General features: G+C 40.8%; 1 protein-coding gene across 3 annotated transcripts in view; it reads left to right on the top strand.

The window, feature by feature from the left end:
- Positions 1-9,573, top strand: part of LOC307015158 (diencephalon/mesencephalon homeobox protein 1-A-like) — a 47,988-nt gene extending 38,415 nt beyond the window's left edge. The window contains exons 1-5 of one of the 3 annotated variants that reach the window (XM_079643597.1): positions 3,165-3,302; positions 5,160-5,322; positions 5,720-5,914; positions 6,652-7,069; positions 7,498-9,573. In XM_079643597.1, the coding sequence (XP_079499723.1) occupies positions 5,170-5,322; positions 5,720-5,914; positions 6,652-7,069; positions 7,498-7,919 (1,188 nt within the window). In that variant the 5' untranslated portion in view covers positions 3,165-3,302; positions 5,160-5,169 and the 3' untranslated portion in view covers positions 7,920-9,573. Of the gene's footprint in view, positions 1-3,164; positions 3,303-5,159; positions 5,324-5,719; positions 5,915-6,651; positions 7,070-7,497 lie in introns of those variants that run through there. The other 2 variants (XM_079643598.1, XM_079643596.1) reach the window with 2 other exon arrangements.
- The last annotated feature ends 3,919 nt before the right edge of the window (positions 9,574-13,492 follow it).

Raw genomic sequence — 13,492 nt, forward strand, 5'->3', positions numbered from 1 at the left:
TTTTGATATTCAGAAAGCAGGCGGCAGGATGATTGAGAGCAAAGACGATAACTCAGATCTGAGGCAGGGCTTTAACACGATAACGCCTGAATGCAAGCGGAGTGCAGAGAACAAAGAGTGCAGCAGTGAAATCCGCCGAAATCTGAGATGAATTTGGGGTTTAGAAAAGTTAGCGTGCAGCGAGCAGAGCTGAGATCCCGAAGGTGATCGGGATGAGATAACGAGTGAATATGGTGAATAAAGAGATGGGTATATCGTCATGATTTGGCATCACAACAACCAATACTGTTCTGCAGAATAAAACATCTGTAACTACTGTCTGTTCTGTTTAAAGTCAAAACTAACTATACAGGGATTAGCCGATTCATTGTTTGATGATTAAATTAATCGTCAAGAAAATAAATCAAATGTTTTCTTCTGTTTTATATATCTTTGCAAATTGATTTTATTTAGGTTTTTGGCTCAGTTTGGACAAAATAAGACAATCATTGATGTCACCATGAGATCTTGGAAGTTTTGGTTGATGTTTTTCAATCTTTTTTACAATTTAATAGAACAATTTATTGAGTAAGTAAAAGGCAGATTTTTTTAATTATGAGAATAGTTGGAGCTGTTGTCAAAATGTTTATTAAAATCCTCAATTTGGACATGAACAAAACTACACTCCATGTTAAACATTAAGAAAATCCACTTTTAAATGTCACTATTATTCCTAGAATCACATTGCAATATCTCGTAAAACAAATGCATTATGAAAGTAATTTGCTCGTTAGAGCCACTGTCAAAATGTAGATATTTATTTATGAAACATTTCTCCAGGTAGTGTAAAACATCAAATGCTCTACTGTATACTGTAGTATGTACAAAAGGGAAAATACACTTTAAAAAGTCATCATTATCCCTAAAATCACCTTGTAATATCTCATGAAACCGAAACATTTGAAAGGTAACTCAGTAGTTTAGACAGCATATATTTACATAAAAGTAACATTGCATTATGTGAGATGACAAATTAGGCATCAGAACTTTAAGTAAACAATTCATTTAGAGAACTGCCTTTTGATTCTTATTGTAAAAATACTGATTAATTAAAAACCAGTTTGAGGCTTTATAGTTTGCTCTGAATATTTACAAGTGTCCAAGTTCTATTGTGTGAATCTGAGTCAGTGAGTTTACTGTCCAGAGAGAGTCTGTCTGTCTGTCTGTCTGTCTGTCTTTCTGTCTGTCTGTGTGTGTGTGTGTGTGTGTGTGTCTGCTGCTCCACTGGCCTAATATCTCTCTAATAGCAGGCCCTCTGACACTTGTCTAAAGCCTCGGTCGTGCTGGACATTAGCCCGCATTAAGGTCCGTAGAAAGCTGATTTGAAGAAGAGCAGCTGAGAGGAATTCCTTCTCGCTTTAATTGCTTTAGGAACGGTTCCCACAAAGAGACACTGGCCAGATTTTCCTCCAGTTTAAGTTCTTATTTCCATCGGTTCACAAGTTAATCCGATTTTTTTCCCCTCCTCTGGGGCCTCAATGCTCTGCAGCTATACTTACCAAAAAAGGAAACATATGGTAAGAATTAAAAAAACAAACATAAGATTTGTCATTATTCTTGATTGTTTTATTTCTTTCTTCAGTTGAAAGAAAATCCAATTACGCACCGAAATCCAATTACGCACCAGTAACCACTTGTTGCGTAAAAACGTCGTCGTTGCTTTTATATTTTGTGTTTTCCCTGTTACATAAGAGCTCAAAAGAAACAGAAAGAAGAGTGAGGACATACAACTCAAGTGAACGAATGCATTATATCACATTTTCTTTTAACACATGGCTGTTGTCAGGAGCCTAAAGTTCTGCAGATGAATGTGGCCAAAGATCAAATTGAGTTGAGGATTTTAACCCCCCCCCCCCCCCCCCCCCCCCCCCCCCGCCACCAACACCTCCACCAATCCCCACTTTTCCCCTTTCTTTCTTTCTCACTCTCTCATAATAAAAAATTCTACAAAATATGCAAGCTTTACATTAAAAGGCTACTTTCCGCTGCCCTTAATTCCAGCCTAAACGGTTTTTCTCCGGGAGAAGAAATCTTTTCTAAAAACCTTGAAGAAGAGAGGGGGCATTATTGTTTTAATCCTCTTACCAGCAGTCATTTTAAGACATTTTTTTGGAGGGTGAAATGGCGTCTTGTCTACCCAATCCTAACCTAAATCCCTGGGGGCCGGGGAGCTGCAGGAGCTGCATCACCTCAGCTGCTTCCCAGCAAACAGGAAAATAAAATTAAAGAGGAATTAACCTGAAGTCCCCGAGCAGAGAGAGAGCCACTGCACGTCATTTAATTAAGACGTGTTAGAGAGTTTTATTTTTGGCTGGATATCCACACTTTTTTTTTGCTGGAGGTTGCTTTTAAACGTGTATTATTAAGACACTTTAGAAATAATAAAGGAATTATTAATTTCAGGCTGCTGACTATACTTCAGATGTTTTTTTAAAAATAATCTGTTTTATTTTAATCACATGTGTGTAGTGGTTGCTTGAGCCTAAACATGAATGCAATATTAATATGCATATTAGTGTTTAGCTATTTAATAATGCTATGGGTACAGAAATGTTAAATTATTGTGGTTGGAGTATCGAGGTTTGTTTGTTAAATGTTTGTATTAAAAAAAATTCGGGCAAAGAATGTTAAAGTAAACCCAAAAATATGAAGGTAAAGACTGTTCAAAAGAAAGGGCTATAGCATCTCGTCGTGCTCAAATTGAAAATATGTTTTAAAGAATTTACATAATTGGCTTTTTAAGTAAGTGCATCTTCAGTTTAAACCAGAAATATAAACATTATCATATTTATCACCTCCAACAATTTCTCAATATCAATAATTATTATAATTGTCAATTTCGGCAACAACAACATAAAAGCTTGAATACTAAATAAAATAGCCTTTATAATTTATACGTCAATGCATTTTGTCGCTAAAAATGATAACAGAAATATCGGCACCTCGGATGCAGAAATCCTCTCTGAAGTGAGGAGTAGTGTGAGGGAGGGGGGGAGGAGGGAAGCGATCTGATTGGCCCGTCCTCGCGTCCCGGTGACCCCCCACCCAGAGAGCTTTAAAGGCCGGGAGAAGCAGCTCAGCATCCTCCCACACCCAGAGAGGAGAGACCGAGCCACCGGGACATCCTCAGGATCTCTACGTGAAAGAAACAGCTAATGAAATGAACACCTGAACAACCGGAATCTATAGACGAAGATTTAAAAAGGAGAATATTCGGCTGGATAGTGGAGATATTTCGCTTCTGACACACCGATAGACGAGAGGTAAGAAGTTTTGCAGAGTTGCGAATATTGTATTTTTAACGTAGACTTTTGCAAGTATTATTTTAAAAATGATTTTTGCATTGATGTACGAGTCTTTTTTCCCTTGCATTTTGTTTAATATCGCGACGTATTTTATTATTAAAACTTCAATAAGTCTTGAAAAAAATTCGATTGTCAACAGTGCATTCCGTCGATCTCTTTGAAATAAAAACAGTGATACAGCTTAACAACATGAATGTCGTTATTTTATTCAATAATTTAATTAAATGTAACTGGTCAAAGAATTCAGTAACACAACAAGGCTGTTAAACGGACGGATTTTCGTGCACTTTTAAACGCGTTTTAACAAGACTGTGACGTTATTTTATGGTTTAACTTCACTCGTTGTTAATTGACTATGTATTGGCCTAATTATCCCCATTTATTTCCGATGTCGTTTAAGTTCCAGAATGCTGCTGAACTGACGCCATGTAGAGCCCGGCCCCGAGGCACTCTTTAGTAAAAGCTGTATAACTCATAAATCCACGGCAATTAGCATAATTAGCCTTAAACCAGAGCCCGAGGACGTGTCATTGTCCTGGAAGAAAAACGGCACTATGTTGAATTTTTAAGCTGCAGATTTAACCCAAAAAATATACATGAATCTAGCCAGGGGCTGGTCTCAAAATAATGCAACGAAATAGTCACATGAATAAAAAAGTTATTGCATTAGTCACACGTTTTGACAGCTTAACACACACGTTGGTCCATATTCCATGTGTCAGACTTGATAAATGAATAGCTGTTTTATCACCACGTTACACCGGAGCTCCGTCAGCCTCCGGGCGGCTGGAGCTGACCCGAAACCCGACACACGTCAATACAAACGGCCATGGTTCAGACAAATCTCCGGGAGTAAATATGTTGCAGCTTTAGACAAAACAAATATTTTCAATTGAAATTCTGCACGCTGTAAATTGCATGAAGATATGGTTAACTAAGACAGCAGAATAAAGTATTGCCTTGGGAAAAATTTCTAACTTTTAAATAAATAACTTCTAAATATTATTTGTATTATTATTTGTATTGTTATTATTAAAGGGAGGATAATTTAATTGTTTGGGATCGCATTTCTAGACAACTTTAAAGAAATTACGCTATTATCTTCGGCACGGATTTAATGTTTACATCAAAAATAACTACACAACGTAATGCAGCATTATAAACAATAAAGTAGACTAACGTTAGCTTATTTGAAAAATATTTTCCTTTGAACTACTGCAGTAGGCCTTTATACTACATCTTATTTGGGTGAATACATTATTTAATATACATTGTAATCTTCACTGTTCATTGGCACAAACTGGGACCACATTTATTCCAAATCTCTGTTTAATATTAAAAAAAAAAATATGTGTGAATTCCCTTTTTCATGAAAGCTTTTAATAACTATAAATGTCAATGTGAAAGGTAATACAATAATAATTATGTTGTTCTTTTCTATACGCTTTAGATCCCACTGCGTTTTTCTATTGGAAAAATATACTGCCACTTTACATGTTTGTTTCGTTTTGCTTGAAATTATCAAACTGGACTAACACGTAATTACAGTGTATACAAATCTTAATCTATATGACATCCTCAAATATCATGAATAGTTATTTTCTTACATTTTCTTCCTTTAAATGAAATAATTACTTTTTCCCAGGAACACACTGCTGGCATTGCACCTGTTGCCAATTTTAATTGTCAGCATACAATGAAAAATATTACACAGAGTATATAAGTTTATCCTTTCGTAATAGCAGCTATGAGACACTATTAGTTTGTATAGAGATGCCTCTCACTCACAGCAGCCTCTGGTCCTCCTCTCTGCAGACTCTCCGCCATGCAGCACTACGGGGTGAACGGATACTCTCTGCACGCCATGAACTCTCTGAGCGCCATGTACAACCTCCACCAGCAGGCGGCGCAGCAGGCCCAGCATACACCGGACTACAGGCCCTCCGTGCACGCGCTTACTCTTGCAGAGAGACTGGCTGGTAAGGAACCGCCTCATATTGTTGTTCAAAGTCAGAGGAGGGAGAAGTACTCAGATCAACATGTTACTCAAGAGAAAAGACAAAAGTATTAGCATTGAAATATATTTAAGTACCAAAAGTTAAAGTACTTATACTGCTGATTTCAGAATAATATATATCACAATTGCAGTATTACATTGTAATTAAAGCTGGTAAAAGTGCAGCTAATGTTAATCACTTTGTGTAATGCAGGGGATCTCGCACCTCTGTTCAAAGTTGAACTTTCATGTAATGTCATCTGTAATCTCTATTCTCCACTCATATAACACACATGTACTGTGTTGAACTCTGTGTGTGTGTTGGAAGGACCTCTGACCTGTTCCTCAATTAAACTGTTCGTGTTTGTTTTTTCTCAACGGCTGCACATTTCAAGACATTATCCTCGAGGCCCGGTATGGCTCCCAGCACCGAAAGCAGCGGCGCAGTCGGACCGCGTTCACCGCCCAGCAGCTGGAGGCCCTGGAGAAAACCTTCCAGAAGACCCACTACCCCGACGTGGTGATGCGGGAACGCCTGGCCATGTGCACCAACCTGCCCGAGGCCCGCGTCCAGGTAAAACCCCTCAGAGTGCATCTATCCTCGTTGGTATCCAGCTTAAAGAAACTAAAGGCAATCGTGTTTCTGTAAAAGTCATAATGGAACGACCAAGTGCTGCAGTATGTGAACAGAGAAAGTCCTATGCCTTAAGTTATGCACTGTTACTACTAAATATGAAGGTTAGTTTTACAACCATCATGGCCTCTTCTAGACCACATAACACATCTGTTGTGCATTATCACTTATGTGCAATATATATATACATATCCCACTTTTAAATTATTACTTTAACTGGCTGCTATCTCATAGTTAGAATACTCAATGACTGTGCAATATACTGTGTACTTTCACCACTTCTATCACAGTACTTCTACTTTTTAAAGAAATACTGTCACTGTACTTATTGTTGTCCGCCTTGATGGATACTTTTGTGTATTTTTGTAATTGTTATCTTTAATATTTTATGCAGGCCTCTTAGTTTCTTTTGTATAAATACATTTGAATTTGGTGTAAATACTTGTCTTTGTTCGTTTTTAATGCTAAATAGCTTTAAAAAATAAATTATTTTTTAAATTGTTATATTTTTGACCTACTCTTACAACTTGTTTTCTTAGATTGTTTATGTTTGCACCGCCATACACCAAAGCAAAATCCTTGTATGTGTAAAAGTACCTGGCAATAAACTTGATTGTGGTTCTGATACTTTAAGTCCTGGACCCTAAAGCTAATCTATCCGTCTTTCATCTCGCCAGGTCTGGTTTAAGAACCGCAGGGCCAAGTTTCGTAAGAAGCAGCGCAGCCTGCAGAAGGAGCAGCTGCAGAAACAGAAGGAGGCGTCCGGATCCGCAGAGGGCTCCACAGAGGAGTCAAAGACTGAAACCACCACCAGCAGCACCACCCTGGTTCCTGAGAACCCCCCCCCCACATCCTCCTCCTCAACCTGCCCGTCAGACACCGCTCGGCCGCAGCCAGGAGAGACGAGCGTGGAAGTGAACGTCACCTCTCCTGAGCCGTCGGACAGCGAGTCACCAGCGGAGGATAACGCTGACAGAGAGGAGGACGAGATGAGAGGGGAGACGAGGGGGAAGAGCAGGGAGGAGACGCAGGGGGAGGGGGGGGCGCAGCCGGGGAGCAGCTCCCCAATCTGCAAACAGCTGAGCCCGAGACCAGGTACAAATATTCTTCTTTCTCTTCTATGTTGCCTTCTTATTCATCATGTTTAAGAATCAAATCACGAGAGTATGTTTTTGCTGAATTGGTTTCCAAAGCCCACATCATCCACCAATCAGAGGGTCGTTCTGATTAGCTATTCTGTCGCTGTTTGAATGTTTCTGAATCTCTTATTGCTGACTTCTATACAGAATGTAAAAGCACTTCATTAACAAACTCCGCTCATGGCAATTATTATATAAAGAATGTAAACTTTAAACATTTTCTGAAGGCAATGATGGAAAGAAGCAGGGAGAACAACGTTGGATGTTACCTGCCTTTACTAAAAAAAACACAGCAGTTGGGTCATAACCATTTACCGAACTGGTGCCAGTGTGTGTTGAATCATATTAAAGTCCTCCCTCTCTCCCTCTCTTCCTCTCTCTCAGACTCCCCCCTGATCTCCCCCCCCTTGCCGTCCTCCAGCAGCGTCACCAGTGGTCTGGCTCAAGGTAACTCCTACGCCTCGTCTCCGCTCAGCCTCTTCCGGCTGCAGGAGCAGTTTCGGCAGCACATGGTCGCCACCAACAACATGGTGCACTACCCGTCCTTCGAGATGACCCCGCCCCCCCCCCCCATGCCCTACCTCGGCATGAACGTCAACGTGCCGTCCCCCCTGAGCTCGATGCCCTGCCCGTCCTACTACCAGACGCTGTCGCAGGCCCAGCAGGTGTGGAGCAGCCCTATGATGCAGGGGGGGCCAGGAGGTCTACCCGGGAGCCTCAACAGCAAGACCACCAGCATCGAGAACCTCCGTCTGAGGGCCAAGCAGCACGCAGCCTCGCTGGGATTGGACACGCACCCCAACTGAAGCTCGGGCTGAGCATTCGCCCTCTAGTCAGGGCCGCACCGATGAATGATGGGCCCTGTTTGCAGGAGGTGACTCTGGGCCCCTGGTTTCTTTCTGCTTGCTGCTTCACCGTCGTCAGCAGCTATTTGTACCAATCCAAACACATCCAAAAAAAATCATTATATTTAGATTTATATTTAAGCTTCTGGGTGCTACCCTAATGTTAACTCCCAAGTCCTCTGTTTAAAACCGGCCAAATTACAAATTTCTGCTTGTAATTCAACAATAAACGGCTGAAGTTTTGTTTGCAGCTTTCCAAAGTTGAACTAAATCCAATTTCTAAACCAGAGCAGTGAACCAAAACAGTAGAAAAATATTGTTTTTCAGCAAACATGAAGGCCATTATACGTGTTTTAGAGCAGGCACTTTAGGCGCACTCCATTTGGGGCCCAGAGTTTTTGATGTGCTTCTTCACCTCATTGTCACCATGTGGGCATGCTGCTCAGCGCTGGGAGCAAACCAGGACTGGAAGAACAGATCTGTTGGATCGACTTAACTGAAAATGTAATTCTCACAAGAACTCAATGGATTTAAAGAAATCCCACCTGGACTGCAGTTGTGACATTTAGCCCGTGGATGCTAGTATTTGACTTCTCCCGGTCAACACAACAAGCCAACTCTACTAAAAAGAAGCTGATCAGAAAGAGTTCATCGTCCTCCGTGAAGTCGGGGACAAAAGTCTCGAAACCAGAGCTGATTTAAGGACAGATATAAGATTTTAAAATATTCCATAATTCAACCCCTGAACGTGAACTATGCATGCACACACCCCTCTGAAGCATGGCTTAAAGCCGCAAACACAGAATGAAGTCACATCTGATCTGATATCAGAGATTAAGCTGAAATACCTCATTCTAACCCCCAACACAACTGTATTTCTTTCTTCTAGATGACACACCACTCTCCTTGTTTAAAGTTACAGCTGAGTCCATTGAGCATTGTAAATATCCCTCAGTGTTCACCTCCATCTGCCTGGCTAAAAAAATATCTCCATGTCTCCTTTTGTGTGAAGGATTTGAGAGGAAACGTTGAATTTATTATTTTTCAATCGTGGCTTTAAGCAAAGGACCTACGGCAGCATTTAAATAAGGGGGAAATCTGCAGAGGAGGCACAGTGACAAATGAATATGAACACATCAGCTGACGAATATTTTTTGTGAACTCGGGTGCCGGACCACTTTATCTGAGCTTCAGCAGAAAGCACACAGGCCCATTCTCTATGTATTATATCACTGTAGATTCAAGAAATGTATTTCTCAATTGTTTAAAAATGTGAGTAATTTATCTGTTTATTGCAAGGGAATAAATCACACTTAAGAATGACTAGTGTTGTCAGTCTCGTCGTTTGGAAATGAAAATATGTGATTGTGTGACACATTGTCTTTTTTCTTTTAAGCAAAGTGGGATAAGAAATTGACAAAAAAATTAAGGCTGAAGAAAAACCAAACAGCTATTGTTAAAAATGTAAGAAAAGAGCAGAGTTGAAGCATTAGTTCCTACATTCAGATATGTTGGTTGAATTCAGGACACTATATGGATGTTTACGAAATCACAATTTCTTCTTGGGAGTTATGTTTTATCAAAAGATTTTGTGGATAAAAAGTGAGTGAGAAGGAGCCGATAAGACGTCTAGATCATGACATCTAACCAACATGCACTTACATATAGTTCTTACAAAAAAACTAAAAAATGTTCTCCAAGTTTCTCCAGTCTGCAACAAGAGAGGGACTTTTCTTTTTTAATGTGAGCCGAATCCAGCTCCTCTCTGGATGTCTGACAGGAAACTGAATCTTAATAAACACTTTTGATTTCCACATTCAAGCCTTTATAGTCAAATAGAAATTGGTTAATATGTTCGACTGAAGACACCTTGATGAACCGTAAATAATTTAGACACAGGAGGCCTACGGTGCTCCACTGTGAGGTTTACACACCACATAGGGGAGAACCTGCCACTTGTTCACAGGATAACTAATCCTAAATGAAATGACTGGAGCACAAGCTCTAAAGAGTCTCCAATCCACAAACTCACCCACCCACCCTTCACTCTCTCCCCCCTCTCCCCCTCCCCTTACCCTGTCAGCTGAGGTTTGGCTGCACCGAAACAGAATGCTTTGCCATAAGAAGATTACCTTTGGTTGGGATATCGATGGATTAAGTAAGAATAGAAAGAGATAAAAATGGGACTGAAAGGATTCCTGGAGTCAGCAAAGTTCAGACACCTGTTTTCCCCTGGTCCTTTCTCGCTTTCTCGCTCCATGACCGTAAAGATTATATCACTGCGAACTGGAGAAAAACAGGTGAAAGGGCTGGGCGGTTTAACACGGGGCAGGTTACAGTGCATAACAAATAATTTTGGGACTTTTTTTCAGGTATACTTTTCAAATTTGTGGTCAATTTGTCATGAATTTCTGTGTTTTAAGTGTTCGTTAAGCTCATGTTTGGGTAAATTAAAAGGGAATTCTGTGTGTGTGTGTGAGAGAGAGAGTGTGTGTGAGTGTGTCTATGGCAGTTAAGCCGCTGAAGGTTTCCAGGCGCTCTTTGATGTGTATCTGGGCAATGCGCTATTAGAGGGATTTTCCTAGTTGACAGCTCAGAGAATGTGTGGAGGAATTGCGATGCCAGCGGGCTAAAAGAATGCTGGAAACAGGATTAGGATCATATTCTGGCAGCTCCTGTCACTTCATCAATGGGCTAAGGTTTCCTCAGTGACAGCCCTCCTTCTCTGCCCGGCTAAAACCTTTAGTGGGACCATAAAAGGGGTGAGAGAGGGGAAAAAACAATGATTGAATGGTGTGCTATGATTCCTGTGCTGGGTTTTGCTCCGAGGGCTTTGTGTTGGGGGGTCTTGAGGGGGACGGCGTTGATTTGGAGGGAGGAGAAGGTCGTGGGGATGAAAAAAAAAGGGGCTGTTTTTTTGGGAAGGGGGGCTTCTTTTGGAAGTTTTACACCCAAATCCCCAGAGCAGGGCATGAGGAGGGGGTTTACACTGATGATAGTGGACAGCAACAGCAGCAGGTGGGGAGAAAAGGGAGAGCTGTTTCCTGAATCTTTAGGATACAGTTTGTCTGCTTAAGCTCTACCTGTCGTCAGCAAGTGAGACCTCTTTCTCTTCTGTTTGGTGACGGCACATCTGCTCAGATATGTGGGAGTGTCAAATATTCCTGTAGGCTGACTCGAGGATATATCTGTGTTGTGATGAGTTTATCTTATTTCTATGAGGGATCATTCTTGTGATATTCCTTTATCGTCAACAACTCCCAGAAAAAGACCAAAAACAATAAGGAATTGATCTTGTAAACATGTGTTGTCTGCGTATTTCTGTCTTGAACCTACAATGTTTAAATAAATAAAAACACATCCCTATGATAATGCACACTGTAGTGTTTTTTTTGTCTGACCAACGCACACCGTCCTGCTGCTAAATTCTCACTAAAGCAAGACATTTCTATTCATCTATGAATGAAAACCAAGTATTGCCTCCTGTGTTATGCATTAAGTATGAACTAAAAACTGCATTGCAAGCTTGTTTAGGAAATTAATTAGCATTTATTAAAAATATCTAAGTATATATTCTTGACTTGTTCTTAGGGTTTTTGTCCAGAACTATGTACACAAACCTTATTTTCAGGCAAAAGGGAAGATATGTACCATGTGTAATAATCGCCATCCCTTTTCCATTTGAAGGCCCTGAGCAGGTAAACACAACTATAGTCCAAAAAAAACGAAACGTGAATTCATCCCACGTTAAAATCATTTTTCCATATGTCCATATTTTAAAGTGACATAAGTGATGACACATCGTCTCAATATGAATCCAATATATATGATGTCAAACTTAAGACTCCACATTAAATCTGAAAAAGTTCAATTGTGATCAATTTACATAGAAGTACAAGTGTTTTTTTTAACCATTCAAATGTAATATTACCCAAATGAAAATATGAATCTGACAGCAGACCTGACCTTAGAACAGGGGTGGGCAAACTTTTTGGCTCGGGGGCCACTATGAGTTGTAAATTTGACAGACGGGCCGGGCCAGTAGCAGATCGGTAAAAAAATATTTAGCTGTCCACTCCTCATTATACACTCGGCACTCAATGTTAACTTTTCTTTTCTTTGGTCCACTCATTGTTACAGATGCAGGTTCAAAGGTGAATTAGGTTCAAAGGTGAATTATTGCGTCATCGTTTGCGTCATGACGTAACCGTTTACGCGCCTTCTTATGACCCACACAGCGTTTTACATCGCTGATTTTCTCCGCAACACCGCTCACAACAACATCAATAGAGGACTGCGTCGGGTAGTTTTTAATTATACGAAGCCAGATTAAATTAAAGAACTACTTCTCCAGCCTTGTCCCTTTCTCCAGAGTGCCGTGGTGCATTGTTTATTAATGTGGTTCAGCTGCATTACTGCCCGCTGCAGTGCTGCTCGTGCACCGGAGTTTATTCTCCCGTTAACTGGCGGCAGCTGTAAAGTTTTCATTGTCTTTCTGTCACACAAGCAGCTGATAAATATCCCCCATCCCCATCAGTGAATGTGTTTTAGTCTGAAAGCTGTTTGGCATCACAACGCTGTTATGAAAGTTTCTCTGCCATTCTACAGGTGATGTTAGCATAGCAAGCTAATCAGACTATCTTGACTTGTTCATGTCATATTGTGGCATAAGCCGTTTTCACACATATTTTACCGGCGTAGTTTTCGTTATGATTTGACTTGTGATGGCCACATGTAGCCCATTGATTCCATCTGATAGCTGCAATAACACAAAACAACAGGAAAACGTCTGCCTCTTCACAATGGTCAATAACAGTGAACGGATGGTTATAAGGTCAAATAAACAGAATCGCACTCAGTCTGGTTAGTGTGGCCTGACTTTATAGAAGTGTTTTTTTATAAGTGTGTGGTCACGTTCTAGTCACTTTGCTCAGCGCTACTGCTTGTTACAACTTGTATTCGCCGATCTTGCCGGGTTTCCGAGTGGGGCCAGCTGAGAGACCAGACCCCAGCAAAGGTAAATTGTGTCTAGAGTGCGCCATCTAGTGGGATCAACTGAAATGGCGGGTATTGCAGGAAAAAGGCAAAATGAATGCGGTCTTCACTATAATTTGGACAATTTTGTACCAATGTTTGGCGGGCCGGATTCAAAAGCCCAACGGGCCGCATATGGCCCGCGGGCCTTAGTTTGCCCATGCCTGCCTTAGAAGAACACACAGGTGCATTTTGTTATACCCCGTTCTCTGGCTGTTGCACTTCGGATCAGACTCTTCCAACAGATAACTCGCCACGTTAAAGTGAGTAATTTATGCTGTTAGCTGAATATTTTTAGACGATTTTGTGGAGCACCTTGTATAGTCGGGCCTGAGGTTGTGTTGCAGGAGAGAGTTGTTCGGTGGGCTTATAGGGTGGTCTACACCCTGGACCAGCTGTCTCCATGCTGCCACCAAAACCCCTTCCCCCAAGAGTGTAACTCCACACTTTGCTCACCCATGTGAAACAATACTTTCACAATACCACAGGAGTTTGATTGT

Source organism: Notothenia rossii (assembly GCF_949606895.1).
Source record: "Notothenia rossii genome assembly, chromosome: 1".
Lineage (NCBI taxonomy): Eukaryota > Metazoa > Chordata > Actinopteri > Perciformes > Nototheniidae > Notothenia > Notothenia rossii.